Source organism: Lathamus discolor, chromosome 5 (genome assembly GCF_037157495.1).
Source record: "Lathamus discolor isolate bLatDis1 chromosome 5, bLatDis1.hap1, whole genome shotgun sequence".
NCBI lineage: Eukaryota > Metazoa > Chordata > Aves > Psittaciformes > Psittacidae > Lathamus > Lathamus discolor.
Window position 1 is genome coordinate 76,163,097 of NC_088888.1, and position 13,693 is coordinate 76,176,789.

A 13,693-nucleotide genomic window follows, 5' to 3' on the forward strand; every position below is an offset into this window, starting at 1 on the left:
AATTGCTGGGCTCTCTGTAGGTTGGTTATTATTTCAGTGACAGTTTCAGGAATGAACTGCAAGTACTCTATGGAAGACTTGAAAATGAATCTGTCTGGCTAGTAAAACCATTCATCACAGGCTGGAAAATCTGAAATGCCACAGTGAAAATTATCCTACATTTTAAGAGCTACCTTTTTGACTATGTCTAGACCACACAGTCCTTGTTCGGTAAAATCTGCTTTTCACAGTGATCATGAATGAGGTAAATGAAGCTTGTCTTTTCCTATGCTGGAAAAGACCATGACTTCCTATGACTGGAAGACAAAGACCAAGTAATCTGTAGAAATCATTTAGAAGAATACAAGGCTGAAAAAGCTAGTGGAACAGAAGAACAGATTGATCCATCTGTGATATTTTTCTAGATAATGGTGTGTGGATACCTAGGGAAGATTTGCTGTCATGAAATACAGATGTTACTGTATATCATTTATATATATATAAAACTATGCAGCACTCCCTCAAGGTAACTTTCTCCTATCCATACTATATAATGAAGGCTGTTCATTATATATTACAGAAACAGCATCTTAAATTAATATTGTTTTTTGTTTCATTTGGGTGACTTGTCATTCACTATCTTCCCCTGGGCAGCAGGAGTCATGGGGAAATATGTTAATGTCCTTCTACCAGTGTTTTACTTAACTGTCTCAGGGAATCCTCATACACATTTCATTGCCTGCAGTGGCTCAAGGAAAAGCCTGTTTAGCCTGAAGAAGACATTAAACATTTGGCAACTGCAGACTTAACCAGAAAATAAGGTGTATACCAGGCTCTTACACAAGTGGGTCAAAATGGTTGGAACTAGATGATCTTAAGGTCCTTTCCAACCCTAACTATTCTATGATTCTATGGTGACTGCCGTGACTGTTCATCAAACAGAGAGTGGCCCAACTGGTCTAGTAGACCTTTTGCACCTAAGCGTCCTTGTCCATTCACAGAAGGTGAATTGACAGAGAGCTCAGATTTGCAAAAATAGTATGTGACAGATGACACGCTGCTTTATACAGAAGCAGACAGAAAATACTCAGAGAGACCTTAGAGGAATGTTAGTTCTGAAGCATGCATGACCTCCTAGCCAGTTCTGCAAGCTGAGGACCCCTTTTACCTCCCTCCAGGTACCTTCTTCTCTCCTTAGGCAGATACCAAGCTGCCCTTTTAGACTGGGCAATGTTGGGATGCCCATTTGAGCATGAGTGATGAGAGGTTTGAGTACAGACTTGAGAGAGATCCGAGTTCCAGTCACTTCTCTCCCAGCCTGGGTTTTAATCCATTCCGACTCCCCCAGGAGAGAGGAAACCAGCTTTTTTCTGCTTTTGAAAGTGGGATGCTGTGTGGAAAGCTGAGCGGGGTGCCAGGCATCAGGGGCTCTAGGCAAGAAGGAGGCTACCTTCTCTACAAGGCAGGTGAGAGGGGCCTCCCCCAAAATAAATATCCTTAGTTTTACTGCAAGGTCTGTTTATTTGTTTTCCACTGAAGGTGTGGGGAGCAAGGACCTGATCCTTGGATTCCCAGCTCTTGTAGATTAGGCAGAAATGCAGGTGTACTTGACATCTCAAAAACATCACACACCTCTTTTTGGTTGTGAAGCATCTAAGGTCCAAGACATGATACTGGCTACGTGTCTGCAATGCAGCAGAATCCAACTTAAGATGGTTTCATACTAGATGCTTTCATACTGCAAAACTGGCAGTTAGTCCCCGTGAAAAGCATTTAGAAGCGTGGACTCTATGGAGAATAGAAAAGCATGTCTGGTGGGATGGATACGGATGTATTAAAAAGATCGTTGCTGACAGGTTAGACTCCAAATTGGGATTATTCGTCAGCTGAGGCTGGAGATGACAAAATGTTCAGCTGTAGAAGGCAGAGACTTGACCAGTCAGAAAAAAATGAAATCGGACAGACTGGATTTTGGGAGAAACTATCCAGTCTGTTGCATGAGACTAGAAGAGCCAGAGCTGAACCTCTCTATTCCTTATGGAACTTACCTGCAGGTTGGGTGACACACTTCTAATATATATAAAGGGCCTGAGAAAAGTGAAGTGATAAATGCACCAGTGATAAATGTACAGGGGTGAATAGGTCCTGCCTTACGTTAGGGATACTGAAGTTTCACTTCCACAAAATCTTTTATATAAAACTTTATTTTAGCCACATTTTAGAAAAAAGGTTGAACTCCCATTTTAAAGAGGGAAGCCTGCAGTAAAAGGAGCTTGGTTCTTTTAAAAGTGACACGCATGTCTTACCTGAACTGATTTTATTTGTCTGTTTGTTCTGTCTGGTTTTCTTCTTTAGGAGTTGCTGCAATTGGTGGTGCTTTCACTAAACAAATTCTTCAGGATATGGCTGCTTTGAATGAACGTCCTATTATTTTTGCTCTCAGCAACCCTACCAGCAAAGCAGAATGCACTGCTGAGCAGTGCTACAAATATACAGAGGTAACCAAAGATTAACATCTCTCCAGTGTACATAGTGAAAAGTAAAACTGAAATTAAAATGGGAGGAAGGGAGAGGGTGGCGTAGCAAGTACCAATCATGTCTCTGTGTGTAGAGAAAATGAGTTAAATAACATGTTTTTCAGATGTTATCAAGACAATTTCACTGAAGTCAATACATGCTTGCACCCTCGTAAAAACATTTAATAGCTTTTCTTGGTGTCAGGCAAGACTTAAAATCTTTATTATAACCCAAGCATCAGTAACTGTCAATCATTAAAGCCTTATGCCTGTTTTTGAGCTGCACCACTTTGTGTAATATATACACACAGTGGCATGGTTTTAATTTGACATTTTATAAATACTCTTTAGGGTAAGAAAATACTTCAATACATGAAATAGAATCTTTAAAAGAATTCTTTATTAAGAACTGGGGTAATTGACTCCTCCTTACAAAGATTTCTATTATGGAAACACGGGTGAAAATGAAGAGAATTGCACTCATTTATTATTGTATTCAGTCTAGAGTTTGAAATGTGTGAGTACTTGACTGTATGTGTTTCACAGTGCATTGTGTTTGGATTTCTTGTCAAATACAGGGCAGTTTGAATGACAGTTTCTCAGTGTTTAAACGACAGATTTAGCATGCTCATTCCCCACTGCACACAATTACAGCACGATGCAAGAGCCAGGGAAGCGGCCTACATGAAGGGTTGGTTACAGTGTATAACATCTGGTAGGCAGAGTAGAAGACACACTGAAGTATTTGATCTGTCACCAAAATGTATAATAAGCTGGCCATGATAATACTGTATGACACCAAACCAGAATATTCTTCTGAAGAGCTGAATAGCAACAGTGGCATATTTTAAAATGCACATTTCCAGTTCTCTGAAATAGATGCAGATATTTCTGATACAAAGCACCTCTGAAGTATTTAACAGTGACATTTATCACTTCAGCAGTGCTAGCATAAATAAAGGCTGGCTGTTCTTCCCCACCTAAATTCACAGGGGCCTTTGGGCTGTGGGCATAGAGCCTGTACAATGTTACTCCCCTCAGTCCAAACCTGCATTGCCTGCTGTAGAAATTACTTCTCTCTCTATGTAGCAGGAATGATCTGGGGAGAATCAGTAGTGCTGTAGGTGAGTCACCTCTGAGGTGCCTTGATGAACAGCACTTGATGGTTTCAGCATGTGCTCCCATAAGGGTGTTCCTTACTCCAGGGGAACAGTGAGACTACATCTGCCTGAGAGCCCATCTCTTAGTGCTCTGATGGTATCACAACTCTGATCATGCATACTACTGAATGACACCAGACCTAATATTCCTCTTAGCTATTGTTAAGCCCCTGTTGCTGCTTCTGGGCCACCCCACACTCGTTGCTACCATGACAATATTGTCTGCTTTGAGTTTTACAGCTCCACATGCATACCTTCTTCCCACATACCCTTCTTCAGATGCAGGTGCACAGAGTGCCTAATGAGGGCGGGCTTTCAGTTTCTCCTGAATTGTACAGATAGCTCTTACCCGAATAAGGCAGCCATTACTCTTTGACATCAGATAGTCACAGAGAATCACCACTGATCTCTAGGATCAGCAGCCTGATGTTCTTGAAACATAGTCAAATAGCTCTTAACACCCTCTTGGAAGAGATACTAAATAGATGCAACCCAGCTTCCAAGGTGATAAATACTTAAAAGGATGTGTGAAATATTTCAACAGTGTCCTCTTAACTTAACGTGCTTTGTTCCGCTTTCTTGTTCCAATTTAGGGCCGGGGTATTTTTGCCAGTGGAAGTCCTTTTGATCCTGTCACTCTTCCAAACGGAAAAACTCTCTATCCTGGACAGGGTAACAACTCCTATGTGTTCCCAGGAGTTGCCCTTGGTGTCATTTCGTGTGGACTGAGACATATTAGTGAGGATGTGTTCCTCACAACTGCTGAGGTACTGTTAAAAATTACTTAAATTCCTTAATTTAGTAACTTGGTAATAATGAGCAGTTAAACAGAAAATGCTAAGCATTATCTTCAGAATTGATAAAATAGTGTTTTCTGTGTAAGGTCTTTATTTACAAGGTGTATTGGTTTTTATAAATCCCATTTGAAGAAGTTACTTCAGAAAAAAGTGAATTTGTGTTCCATAGATAATCTGACACAAACCATACCTCCTGTCGGCAAAGGAAAAAAACCTCAGTACTGTATTATCGTAGGTGAAGGCACATATGTTTGCGTACACACGCACACAAGTTTGATTTTTAGATTGAAAGGAACTCTGGTTTGATGTTGGCAGCGTTGGGGTGACTTGTGGGTGTGTTTTGCTTGCAAAAATAGACTGAATTTCTTTTAGCTTTCTGCTATTTTTAAATAGAGCTGTTGGAGTCATCTTTTGTGGATGGCGGAAGTGCTCCATTGCCTTGTGGCTCCTTCACCACAGTTTGACACAATTGCCACATTATTCTTGCCATTTTCTTTTCTATCCTTTTCTGCATTAGTTATTTTCTTTCTATTTTCTATCTATTTTCTATCTATTTACGATATCATAAGTGCATAGGATTGTATCTCCACATATGAGAGAAGCATCTGGCCTTTATTATTTTAGAATCCCTTATTCAAACGAACTCGATTACGAGCAGTGGTTGGAATCAAACATTTAACACTTCGGGTTTTTATTTTTGTTACCAAAAAAATATCCCCCAAAACAGTAAGTTAATCTGTCTGTAGCTGTTTCTCACTTAAAAAAATTGTAACTTTGATTTTCTGGGTCCAGCATCTTTTTCCTCATCTGCTATAGTGTCGTCACTGCACCCTTACCACTCCTGCATCTCACCCTTCCCTTCTCCTCTTCCCGCTCTGTCCTTGAGTTCCTGCCTCCTTCATTGCCTCTGTTGGTTCTGATTTTGGCTGGCACCAAAATCAATATAACGAGCCTCGCAAGACTCATCTTCCTTCTATCCAGAGTGATGGGGGCTATCCTTGCTCAGGTTCCTTGCTGCTCAGCTCCCAGGAATGTCCCCCCAAGCTTGATCTTCTCCGAGAGAGCTCAGGTTCAGAGATTAGAAGTGCATGATGGTCTGACTGTGTCCAGACAAAGCCATTAAAAGCTTGATGCTTTTGGGGTTTTTTTTTAAGGTATTGCAATAAGGAAGAAGTCTAGACTCACTTTACCAAGTTAACTCTAATTGACCTAGATTCAATTCAGTGGTAATTTCCTTCTATAGGAGAGAAAGCTGCACTGATTAGCAGCGAGAGAATGCCTGACTCAGTTCTTGCAGCTTCTGTAAGGGGCATTGCATTCCAATTCTTGCTCCTTGTGTCCTCTTCATGGATTAGAGGAAGAAAATAGTCCTTTACTATCACTCAGAGGCAACTGATAGGCAACGTGATCCTATGACTGGCAGTATGTCGTATGAAGCTTTCATAAACAGCAGGCCCTGCATGCTGCCCTTGCTGGATTTTTGAAAGCTTTTTTTAAGGTCCAAACTATGGCATCTTTAAAGCAGTTTGCCAGCAGCTTGCCCTTTATAAGAAAGAGATTCACAATTGCCATCTTTAAAATTAGTAAAAAGCCCAGACTGTCTCCACTGGCTTTAACCATCCTAGGAGGGCAATGATCCATCTTGTAAGTTTTGGGGTAATTATATCCTCCCTTTAAATCCTCCCCTGTAATTTCAGTTGGATACGGTGATCCTCGCCTGCTGGTCTAAAGTGCCGTGTTAAACAGTTGCCTTATTTCGTTCTAGGAGTTGCTTCATTTTGGTTTGAGTGAAATGGTTCCTATATATAGCGTGCTGATGATGAAAAGTGGCATATGTGTGGATTCAACTGCGTTTCAAGTGGCAGTCTACTCAGAAAAAAATCTGTTCAGAACAAGGAAATTTAACTGAACAGAGACCTGTAACAGGGAAGTAAAATGTATCAGAAACTGCAAGGAAGCCTTAAAATTCTCTCTTGAGGTAGAGGTTCTCGCCTGACTTGTTCTTCTTTTGGTAAAGGTTTTGCTACACAATTGCCTTCCTCCAGTAAAATCCCTAGAAAAGGTTGACCTGTGAAAATGTTGGTGGGTTTCTCTGTATAGAACGTCTCTGTTGGTGGCAAGATCAGTGGATGGCTACTGGCCTCACAGCTGGAGCTAAGAGCCTTCACATCTGGTCTCCTTACCTTGTGCGAGGCAGTGTGTGAGTGGGGCTTGGGTGAGGGACAGGCAGTTACGGAGCAAGGCAACCACAGGTGGATTTCAGAGGAGTCTTTGCCAGAAGATGCATCAGGGGTGTGAAGGCTTGGGAGGGCTGTGTAGGCCCTCAGCTGAAATTGCAGTACATAGCAAAAGCAAAAGTGCTTTTTGTTAGGTTTTCTTGGCTTTTTAAATGGAAGGATAAAATCAAAATAGTTTAACGTGGGTTTTAGAAGAGTGGTCTGTATTCTCCATTTGACATGGAAGCACCCAATATGGTGCCAAATTGAAAGCACCAAACCCCTTCATTTTAGACAGAGAGACCTTCTCAGATGGTAGCAGTAGCTTACCTGAAAAAAGCAGTTACAAAAAAGAAGCATCGCAGGCTGCATGCCTGCACCTCCTGTCTTCTTGCTTTGCCACCTCTCCAATTAAATCCAATAAAAGTCACAAACAGCTTATTGTAACTACAACAAATTCTACTTGCAGTGTTCTTTTCTTTCTGCCAAGTAAAATAGGATGTAACTTTGATTTTAGACAATAAATCTAAGGTGCTGAGAGCTGTAATAACTCTTAATTGTCGGCAATTACTCAGTGATGACAAGGGACATTACCTATTATTCTAAGTTATACCAAACACAACAAAGGGGCAGAGAATTATGAACTAATGAAATATTCTTGGCATGTATGACCTACAGTTAAGTTACTCCAGAAATAATCCTATTAAATCCTTTCATTATAGAGAATTTGTCCTCCAAAACCCAAGAAGCCCCACTTGCTTTATGCCATTTGTTGTCTTGATTGCCGTTCATTGAAGTTCTGCAGTAAGGCTTAGCTAATTTCTGTATTAAAAACTTGAATTAACTAAAATTTAAAACATGAAAATAGCCAAATAACCATACTGGGTTGCACGTAAGAGTGGGCTGCAACCTGCTCAGTGCCTTCCTGTGAAAAGATGCAGTAGCAGAAGCTGAGGAGAATACAGAGGGGAAGATACAGAATGATCCTTTTGTTGAAATGGCTTCTCAGCTTCTGGCAGTCTATTGTATATGGCATTCCTGCTCTGGAAATGTTATCCCTGTATGGATTATCTTTCATAAACGAGCCTGGTGGCTTTTAAAACATGTTTATACATTTGAACATCATTTGGCAATTAGTGTCACAGTCTAATTATGAGTTGTGTGGAAAAAGGAACTCCCATAATTTCCTACTCTCTGATGAGTTGGGTTCCCTATAGTGCCATGAGAAACATTCATCTTTGATTGTCTGATGTATTTTCTTTTCAATAGTCTCTTCTTTTTCCTCCCAAGACTTGTTTCTCATTTTGTTTCTTTTCTTGTAAAACAAAAATAGCCTTTTGATCATACCCCTCTTGATTCTGTGCCATTCTTATTTGAAGCAGGAGGAGCAAAAATGCACACTGTTCAAGCAGTGGCACATTGTGGATTTATTACATTGGTGCAATTACATTTTCTGTGTCACCTCTTCTTTTCTTAATAACTCCCAGTGTGGATTCATCATTCTGCCCCCTGCCACTGAACTGGCGTTCTTGAGCATTTTTCAGAGACCACACGAGGAAGGCATCATTCGCTTTGAAAATGCTTGTTTCTGTGGTTTTGCTTAGTTTCTAATGAGGAGTCTGTCAGAAGGAATAGCCTGGCATCTAAATAGATAAGCTTGCTACCTCTCCCACTTCCAGCAGCACTCAAACGTTTTGTGGCTTGCTTTCCATCAACCCCATCACACAACAGAAGCACTCTACTCCTGACCTTTTTTTTCAGTGACACATCCCACTAACAGCAACTTGCTGTTGATTTCTTCAGATTTCATCTTTCCTGCTGAGCCCCACTGAACTGCTGACAGCAGAAACCTCATGTTGTCAGCTCCTCATTACACATTCAGGTGCACATCCTGTTTTATCTGAGGGCTGCCGATCGATTTTAACTAACGTAGTTGCTATTGTGGTAAGCAAAACCTACGTTTTACGTTGCCTTAGCTCCCCCTAGTGTGGTTTTGTCTCTGCTGCATTTCTCAATATCGGATTAAAATGTAAGTAATTTTCCTTCACTTGTTATACTCAGCAAGAGGATAAACTCTTGTTGCTCTTGTTACCATTTGCACTCTGAATGGAAAAACTTACTACGCCTACCAGCATGCTGTGTAGATTGCAGAAGAGAACTTTGTTGTTTCTCTTTGAACCTGGAGTTACTGTAGCATTTGCTATTTAATTCAAACTATTTACCTACTTCTGTCAGAAAGGCTGAATTGATGATAACCAGGCATCTCTTCTGATACAGTCCTACCTGTTAGCAAGCAACATACACAAGGTCCTGTTTCCCGTATACAACGGGAACTGTAGGAAGCAGTTCGTGCTCTGTTACTAGTGTCTTCCTAGGATGTTCCCTCAAAAGTGCACTCCTTGCTTTCTCTCTGGGCCATGTTAGCAGCTTCATTTCACAGTGTTTCCTGGACTTCCCTGGTGTTTTCAGAGCCTCTTGATGGGTCATACATGACAACACAAGATGCTATCCAGACCGGTTTCCCTTTCATCCACGGAGTACTCTTTGCAGGTCACATCACACAGTAGTATCCTTGCACTCCTGGATCAGTCAGTGATTTGGTTCTAAGCTTTCATTGTCTAAGTTTTATTTCTACAAAAGTATATAATTTCTACTGATGAGAACACAAAGGGTGCCTCTGTATCACTCTTCTGTTTTGCATCAGAATGGTCTTCTGGCGCACATCTCCCTGCTGTCCCTATAGCCTCTACCTGTGTGCACAGTGTGGCATGGTCTTGGGCGGAGAGGGGCACTGGTTTCCTTTTGGATTAAACTAAATGGAAGGACACACTCCAGGAGCAAGCCTAATGTACTAAATGTCAATGGAAACTGCTTATAAACTGTAACAGCTTTAAGAAGTATGAGCTTGCACTGTACAAAGAACTTCCTTTCCCTGTGACTGTTACGTGTTCCCAGCTGTTCAAAGGGCAAGTGGCATCCCCTCCCCAGAGTCATTCCTTTCTGTCCCAAAGCAAGGTAGAGAAATTTGGATTCTGCTGACACAAATCTCTCCTAATGTTTTTTGCTAGTTTGAGAGTTGTAGCAGAGGATGTTAGTGGAGGTAGCCATTAAAAACTCCATGCAGTCAGAGCATTTTTAATATATTGATTTTGTGCTTAGTTTGCTTAGAAGATATTTAGATTTGGTTCTAACTAGCTGTTCCCTAGAAGGTACAAATATGGGCACTGAAGATATTAAACCCTCAAGTCCACCAATGAGATTACAAGGTAGAAGACAGGTTAGCTAACTGGCATCAGCTGAATCCCAATCTGGATCACCCTGAAAGGCTATTTGCTATGTCAGATCTCCAAATGACAAACAGATTTTTGTTAATGATAGCAGAACTATCAGGAGACCCAAAGGCAGCCCCAGGACACTTCATTTCTTAAAATGGATCTGTTGGACTTGAATAAGTCTTACTGTCTGAGTGAGAAAAGCCTGTAACTCCCTAAATTTCCAGCTCTTGTGTAGCTACTCCTATTGATAAGGCTGGTTGTAAACCACACTGCCTAGGTGGATTAAGCAGTATCTGTTTGATTTGAGAAAGCAAAACCATTTCTTTGCCTAAGACCAGATCAGTGTCTCATAGAGGCAGAGCTGCATCTGGATTTCAAGTTAAACATGTCTGCTTTTTTTTTTCTAGGTAATAGCTCAGCAAGTTTCGGATGAGAATTTACAGGAGGGTCGTCTGTACCCTCCGTTAGTCGCTATTCAGCAAGTATCACTGAAAATTGCTGTAAGGGTAAGTCGTTTATTTCAGTCTCTTGTGGCTTCTCTTCTCCCCACGCTCTCTATGTCATTCAGCATTTGATTTGATCAGCTAACACACCTCCACACAAGTTGAAGTTGGTTCACGTCAATCAGTCTTGGACAAGTAGCAGTTTCAAAATTGAATTTAAATTCATAAATGTAAATGTAACCCAAGCACAAGAAGGAAGGATTTATATTAACAGCAAGTGTTTATGTCTGAGGAGCCCAAACTGAGCTGTGCACCAGTTATGAGTGGGTCCCCAGGCTTACAGTCATGAGAGGTGCGCAGCCGAGGGTGTTGGCCCTTTGTGGTGATCAGTTGCCTGTCAAAATGTCACCCTGTGTCCAGGGACTACTCCCTTTTTATCCCATTCTTACTCTGGCCTATCAAAATAACTAACTACAAGGGATGCTTTTTGTTTATGGCTCAGGTTCGGGCCAGCGGTTGTTCGTTCGGTTGGTTTTTACTGGTAAATATTGAGCTGATGCAGGTGGATTTTCAGTAACCGACTTAAACCCACAGAGAGAAGAGGAAGTTTTCAAATAATGTATTTATCCCAGTTCCTCCCTTGTTCTGTTCTTTAGGAAGGGGTTTTTTTTTTCAGCATTTTAGGTTATTTTGCTACTCTTCCATGACCTTTTTTTCTCAATTACTGTTTTCTCCCTTGGTCACCATGCTGTGAATAATTCCACTTAATGCATATTCTTTGGAAAGAACAAGGAGCCCTCATGTGTGAAACAGTTCCCCTAGCTTCACTCATTCTGTGTATTTAACAGAAATCCTTCTCACAGTTCACATCATCTTAGGCAAGTAATAACTGTTCTGTAGGTGTCAAAACGTTAACCCGGTTCCCCAGGCAAAATCAAACTGCCCGTGCGTTTGGCAGAAACACAGTGATAGAAATTCCTCCTGTGCTTGTGCATGTTACAGCAAATACAAGAAAGGAAAATGTTACCAAACAATTCTGTCTCCCTGATCTTTGTTGAAACTTTATTCTTGCAAGTACCTACTCTGGCTTATACAGCCCAGGAGGTTTAGCAATGGCCTCTGCCTCTTCCAGGAGAGGAATACTCTCAACATTTTTTGGAATACCAAACATGGGGTGTAAATTCAGACCGTATTCAGCTACGATAATTATGTGCACAGACCTGAAGATGAACTCTTACATCAACATCCAAAGTGCTGCTCAGTCAAATCAGGTTGGGCTTCAGATTAATCCTAGAAGGGAAGACTAAATACAGTAACTTGAGGTCTCAGCTTCTCACCAAGCCAAGACATTTATGTTTTAAAGAGAGAGCTAGGGCAAGCAGGAAGGAGACCATCTTCCTTTTATTCAAAGCAGCAGCATGTGTCTGATTGCCAAATACAGTTTGAAGCCGATCTTTCGAAAGAGCGCTGCTGCATAAAAGCAGTCTGTCAAACTTCTTTGGTTTCATAGCTGAATGTCCAGTCTAAAGACAGACATTTCTCTAGTAAGTGTTCTGTGGATGTGAGAGGCTACCTTGATGTGTTGAGTGGGCTCCAACTCCTTCTAAACTTCACTTTTGCTACAGCTATACTTGTGGTGCATAACTGAATTCACTCAGGTATGGTCTGAGGGAGAAAAAAGCAAGCAAATACTCATATTCCCCCCAACCATCTCTAGAACTGAACACATGCATTTTACAGGACTAATTTTTTCTCCTCAGTTTACCTTTAAGAAATATATTATCAGACTATGGTGAATAATAAACTTCTTTGACATGCAGGGAGTGTGGAGGCTTGGAACAAAGTTTTCTTACAGCGCTTTGGAGAAGGTGGTAAACCAGAGTAACCTGATGGTGAAAACGCATAAATGGTATCTCAGTGCTTGGCGTTTGTGGAATGTATTATCCAGTGCTGCACAACAAAAGCCAAGATATTACTGGATGAGGAGAAGTGCTGTATTTGTAACAGCAATGACACGTAATCCTGTTCAAAAGTAGCATGTGTCAGATTCACTTAAATGCAAACATTGCCTTTTCCCAGTCTTTCTCACTGTATACGAGCCTAGATTCAGTGTGAATATAGGTGACTATCAGCACTGGAGAAGATGATGTTTTACCTTGATTTTGAACTAATTCCAACTTTTAAATCCTATTAAAAGTACTCAAATAGTTTATAAATCAGCGCTAATTATGAGTTTAATGCATCTTTCTAGATCGCAGAAGAAGCCTACAGGAATAAAACTGCCTCCACCTATCCGCAGCCCAAGGACCTAGAAGCCTTCATCCGCTCTCAGGTTTACAGTACCGATTACAACAGCTTTTTGGCCGACTCCTACACCTGGCCTGCAGAAGCCATGAAACTGTAAATACTGAACGAAGACTGAACAAACTAGCAGCAACTAGAAAGCACTACACTATCCAGAACATCCCTGCCTAGGAAGCCTAAGAATAGCTAATTTTTTAAGATGCAGAAAACTTTTTCTAAATTGTAATATTCAGTTAGAAACTCAGATCAAGAAACCGTAATAACTACACATCAGAAAATAAAAGTTAATCTTGAAATGTATTTGTGGTGGTTGGTTATTTTGTTATTTTAGTTGCGATATCCTACACTGTGTTTTGAGAGATTTTTCTTGTTACCAAAATAAGTGGTTGTATCTTGAGAGTTTTATCACAGATGTCAGTAAGAACTCCAAACTGTCTGACCATCCTCCTGCACAGACTTTCTGACCTATGACAGTGTTGCCTTTCTCATTTCCTTCTGGTTGAAATCTCATGGATAAGGCCTATTTCTAAACCAGCTTGTTTTGCTACTTTAAAGGAAAAAGTTTGTAATTGACAACTTCCCAACAGGACTGGATGCAAATTGGCTTATTGTTTTTGAGTCATGATCATGTGGAATCTGCACTCATGCATCAGTGTTCTAAAAAAACCCCAAAACTCTGAGGAATTATTGCTTATTACAGAATTACCACTCCAAGACAAATGTAGTGTGCATCTTTGGACCATTCTGGAAACAAAGTGTACCTGATTTTTTTTTCCTGCTATCATGCTATAGAGAGTATTTCTACAAAATTAACTTCATCTGTCCAGCCCCTCAGCTCTGCCACAGCTCAGCCTGCAGGTCCTCAGTTCCAAAGAGGAGAGGCACCTTCTCCCGCACTGCAAAATGCCTGATTGTAAATACTTTTTCCTTACTGTGATTTTGGCCAAAGTTATGATCATACAAAGAAGGTACTTAACCACAGTGAAGGAATGTAGGTTAATCT

General features: G+C 40.8%; 1 protein-coding gene across 1 annotated transcript in view; it reads left to right on the forward strand.

Moving 5' to 3' along the window:
• Window positions 1-12,990, forward strand: part of ME1 (malic enzyme 1) — a 167,117-nt gene extending 154,127 nt beyond the window's left edge. The window contains exons 11-14 of the mRNA XM_065681358.1: window positions 2,335-2,477; window positions 4,249-4,422; window positions 10,351-10,449; window positions 12,638-12,990. Coding sequence (XP_065537430.1) covers window positions 2,335-2,477; window positions 4,249-4,422; window positions 10,351-10,449; window positions 12,638-12,790 — 569 coding nt within the window. The 3' untranslated portion in view covers window positions 12,791-12,990. The remainder of the gene's footprint in view (window positions 1-2,334; window positions 2,478-4,248; window positions 4,423-10,350; window positions 10,450-12,637) is intronic.
• The last annotated feature ends 703 nt before the right edge of the window (window positions 12,991-13,693 follow it).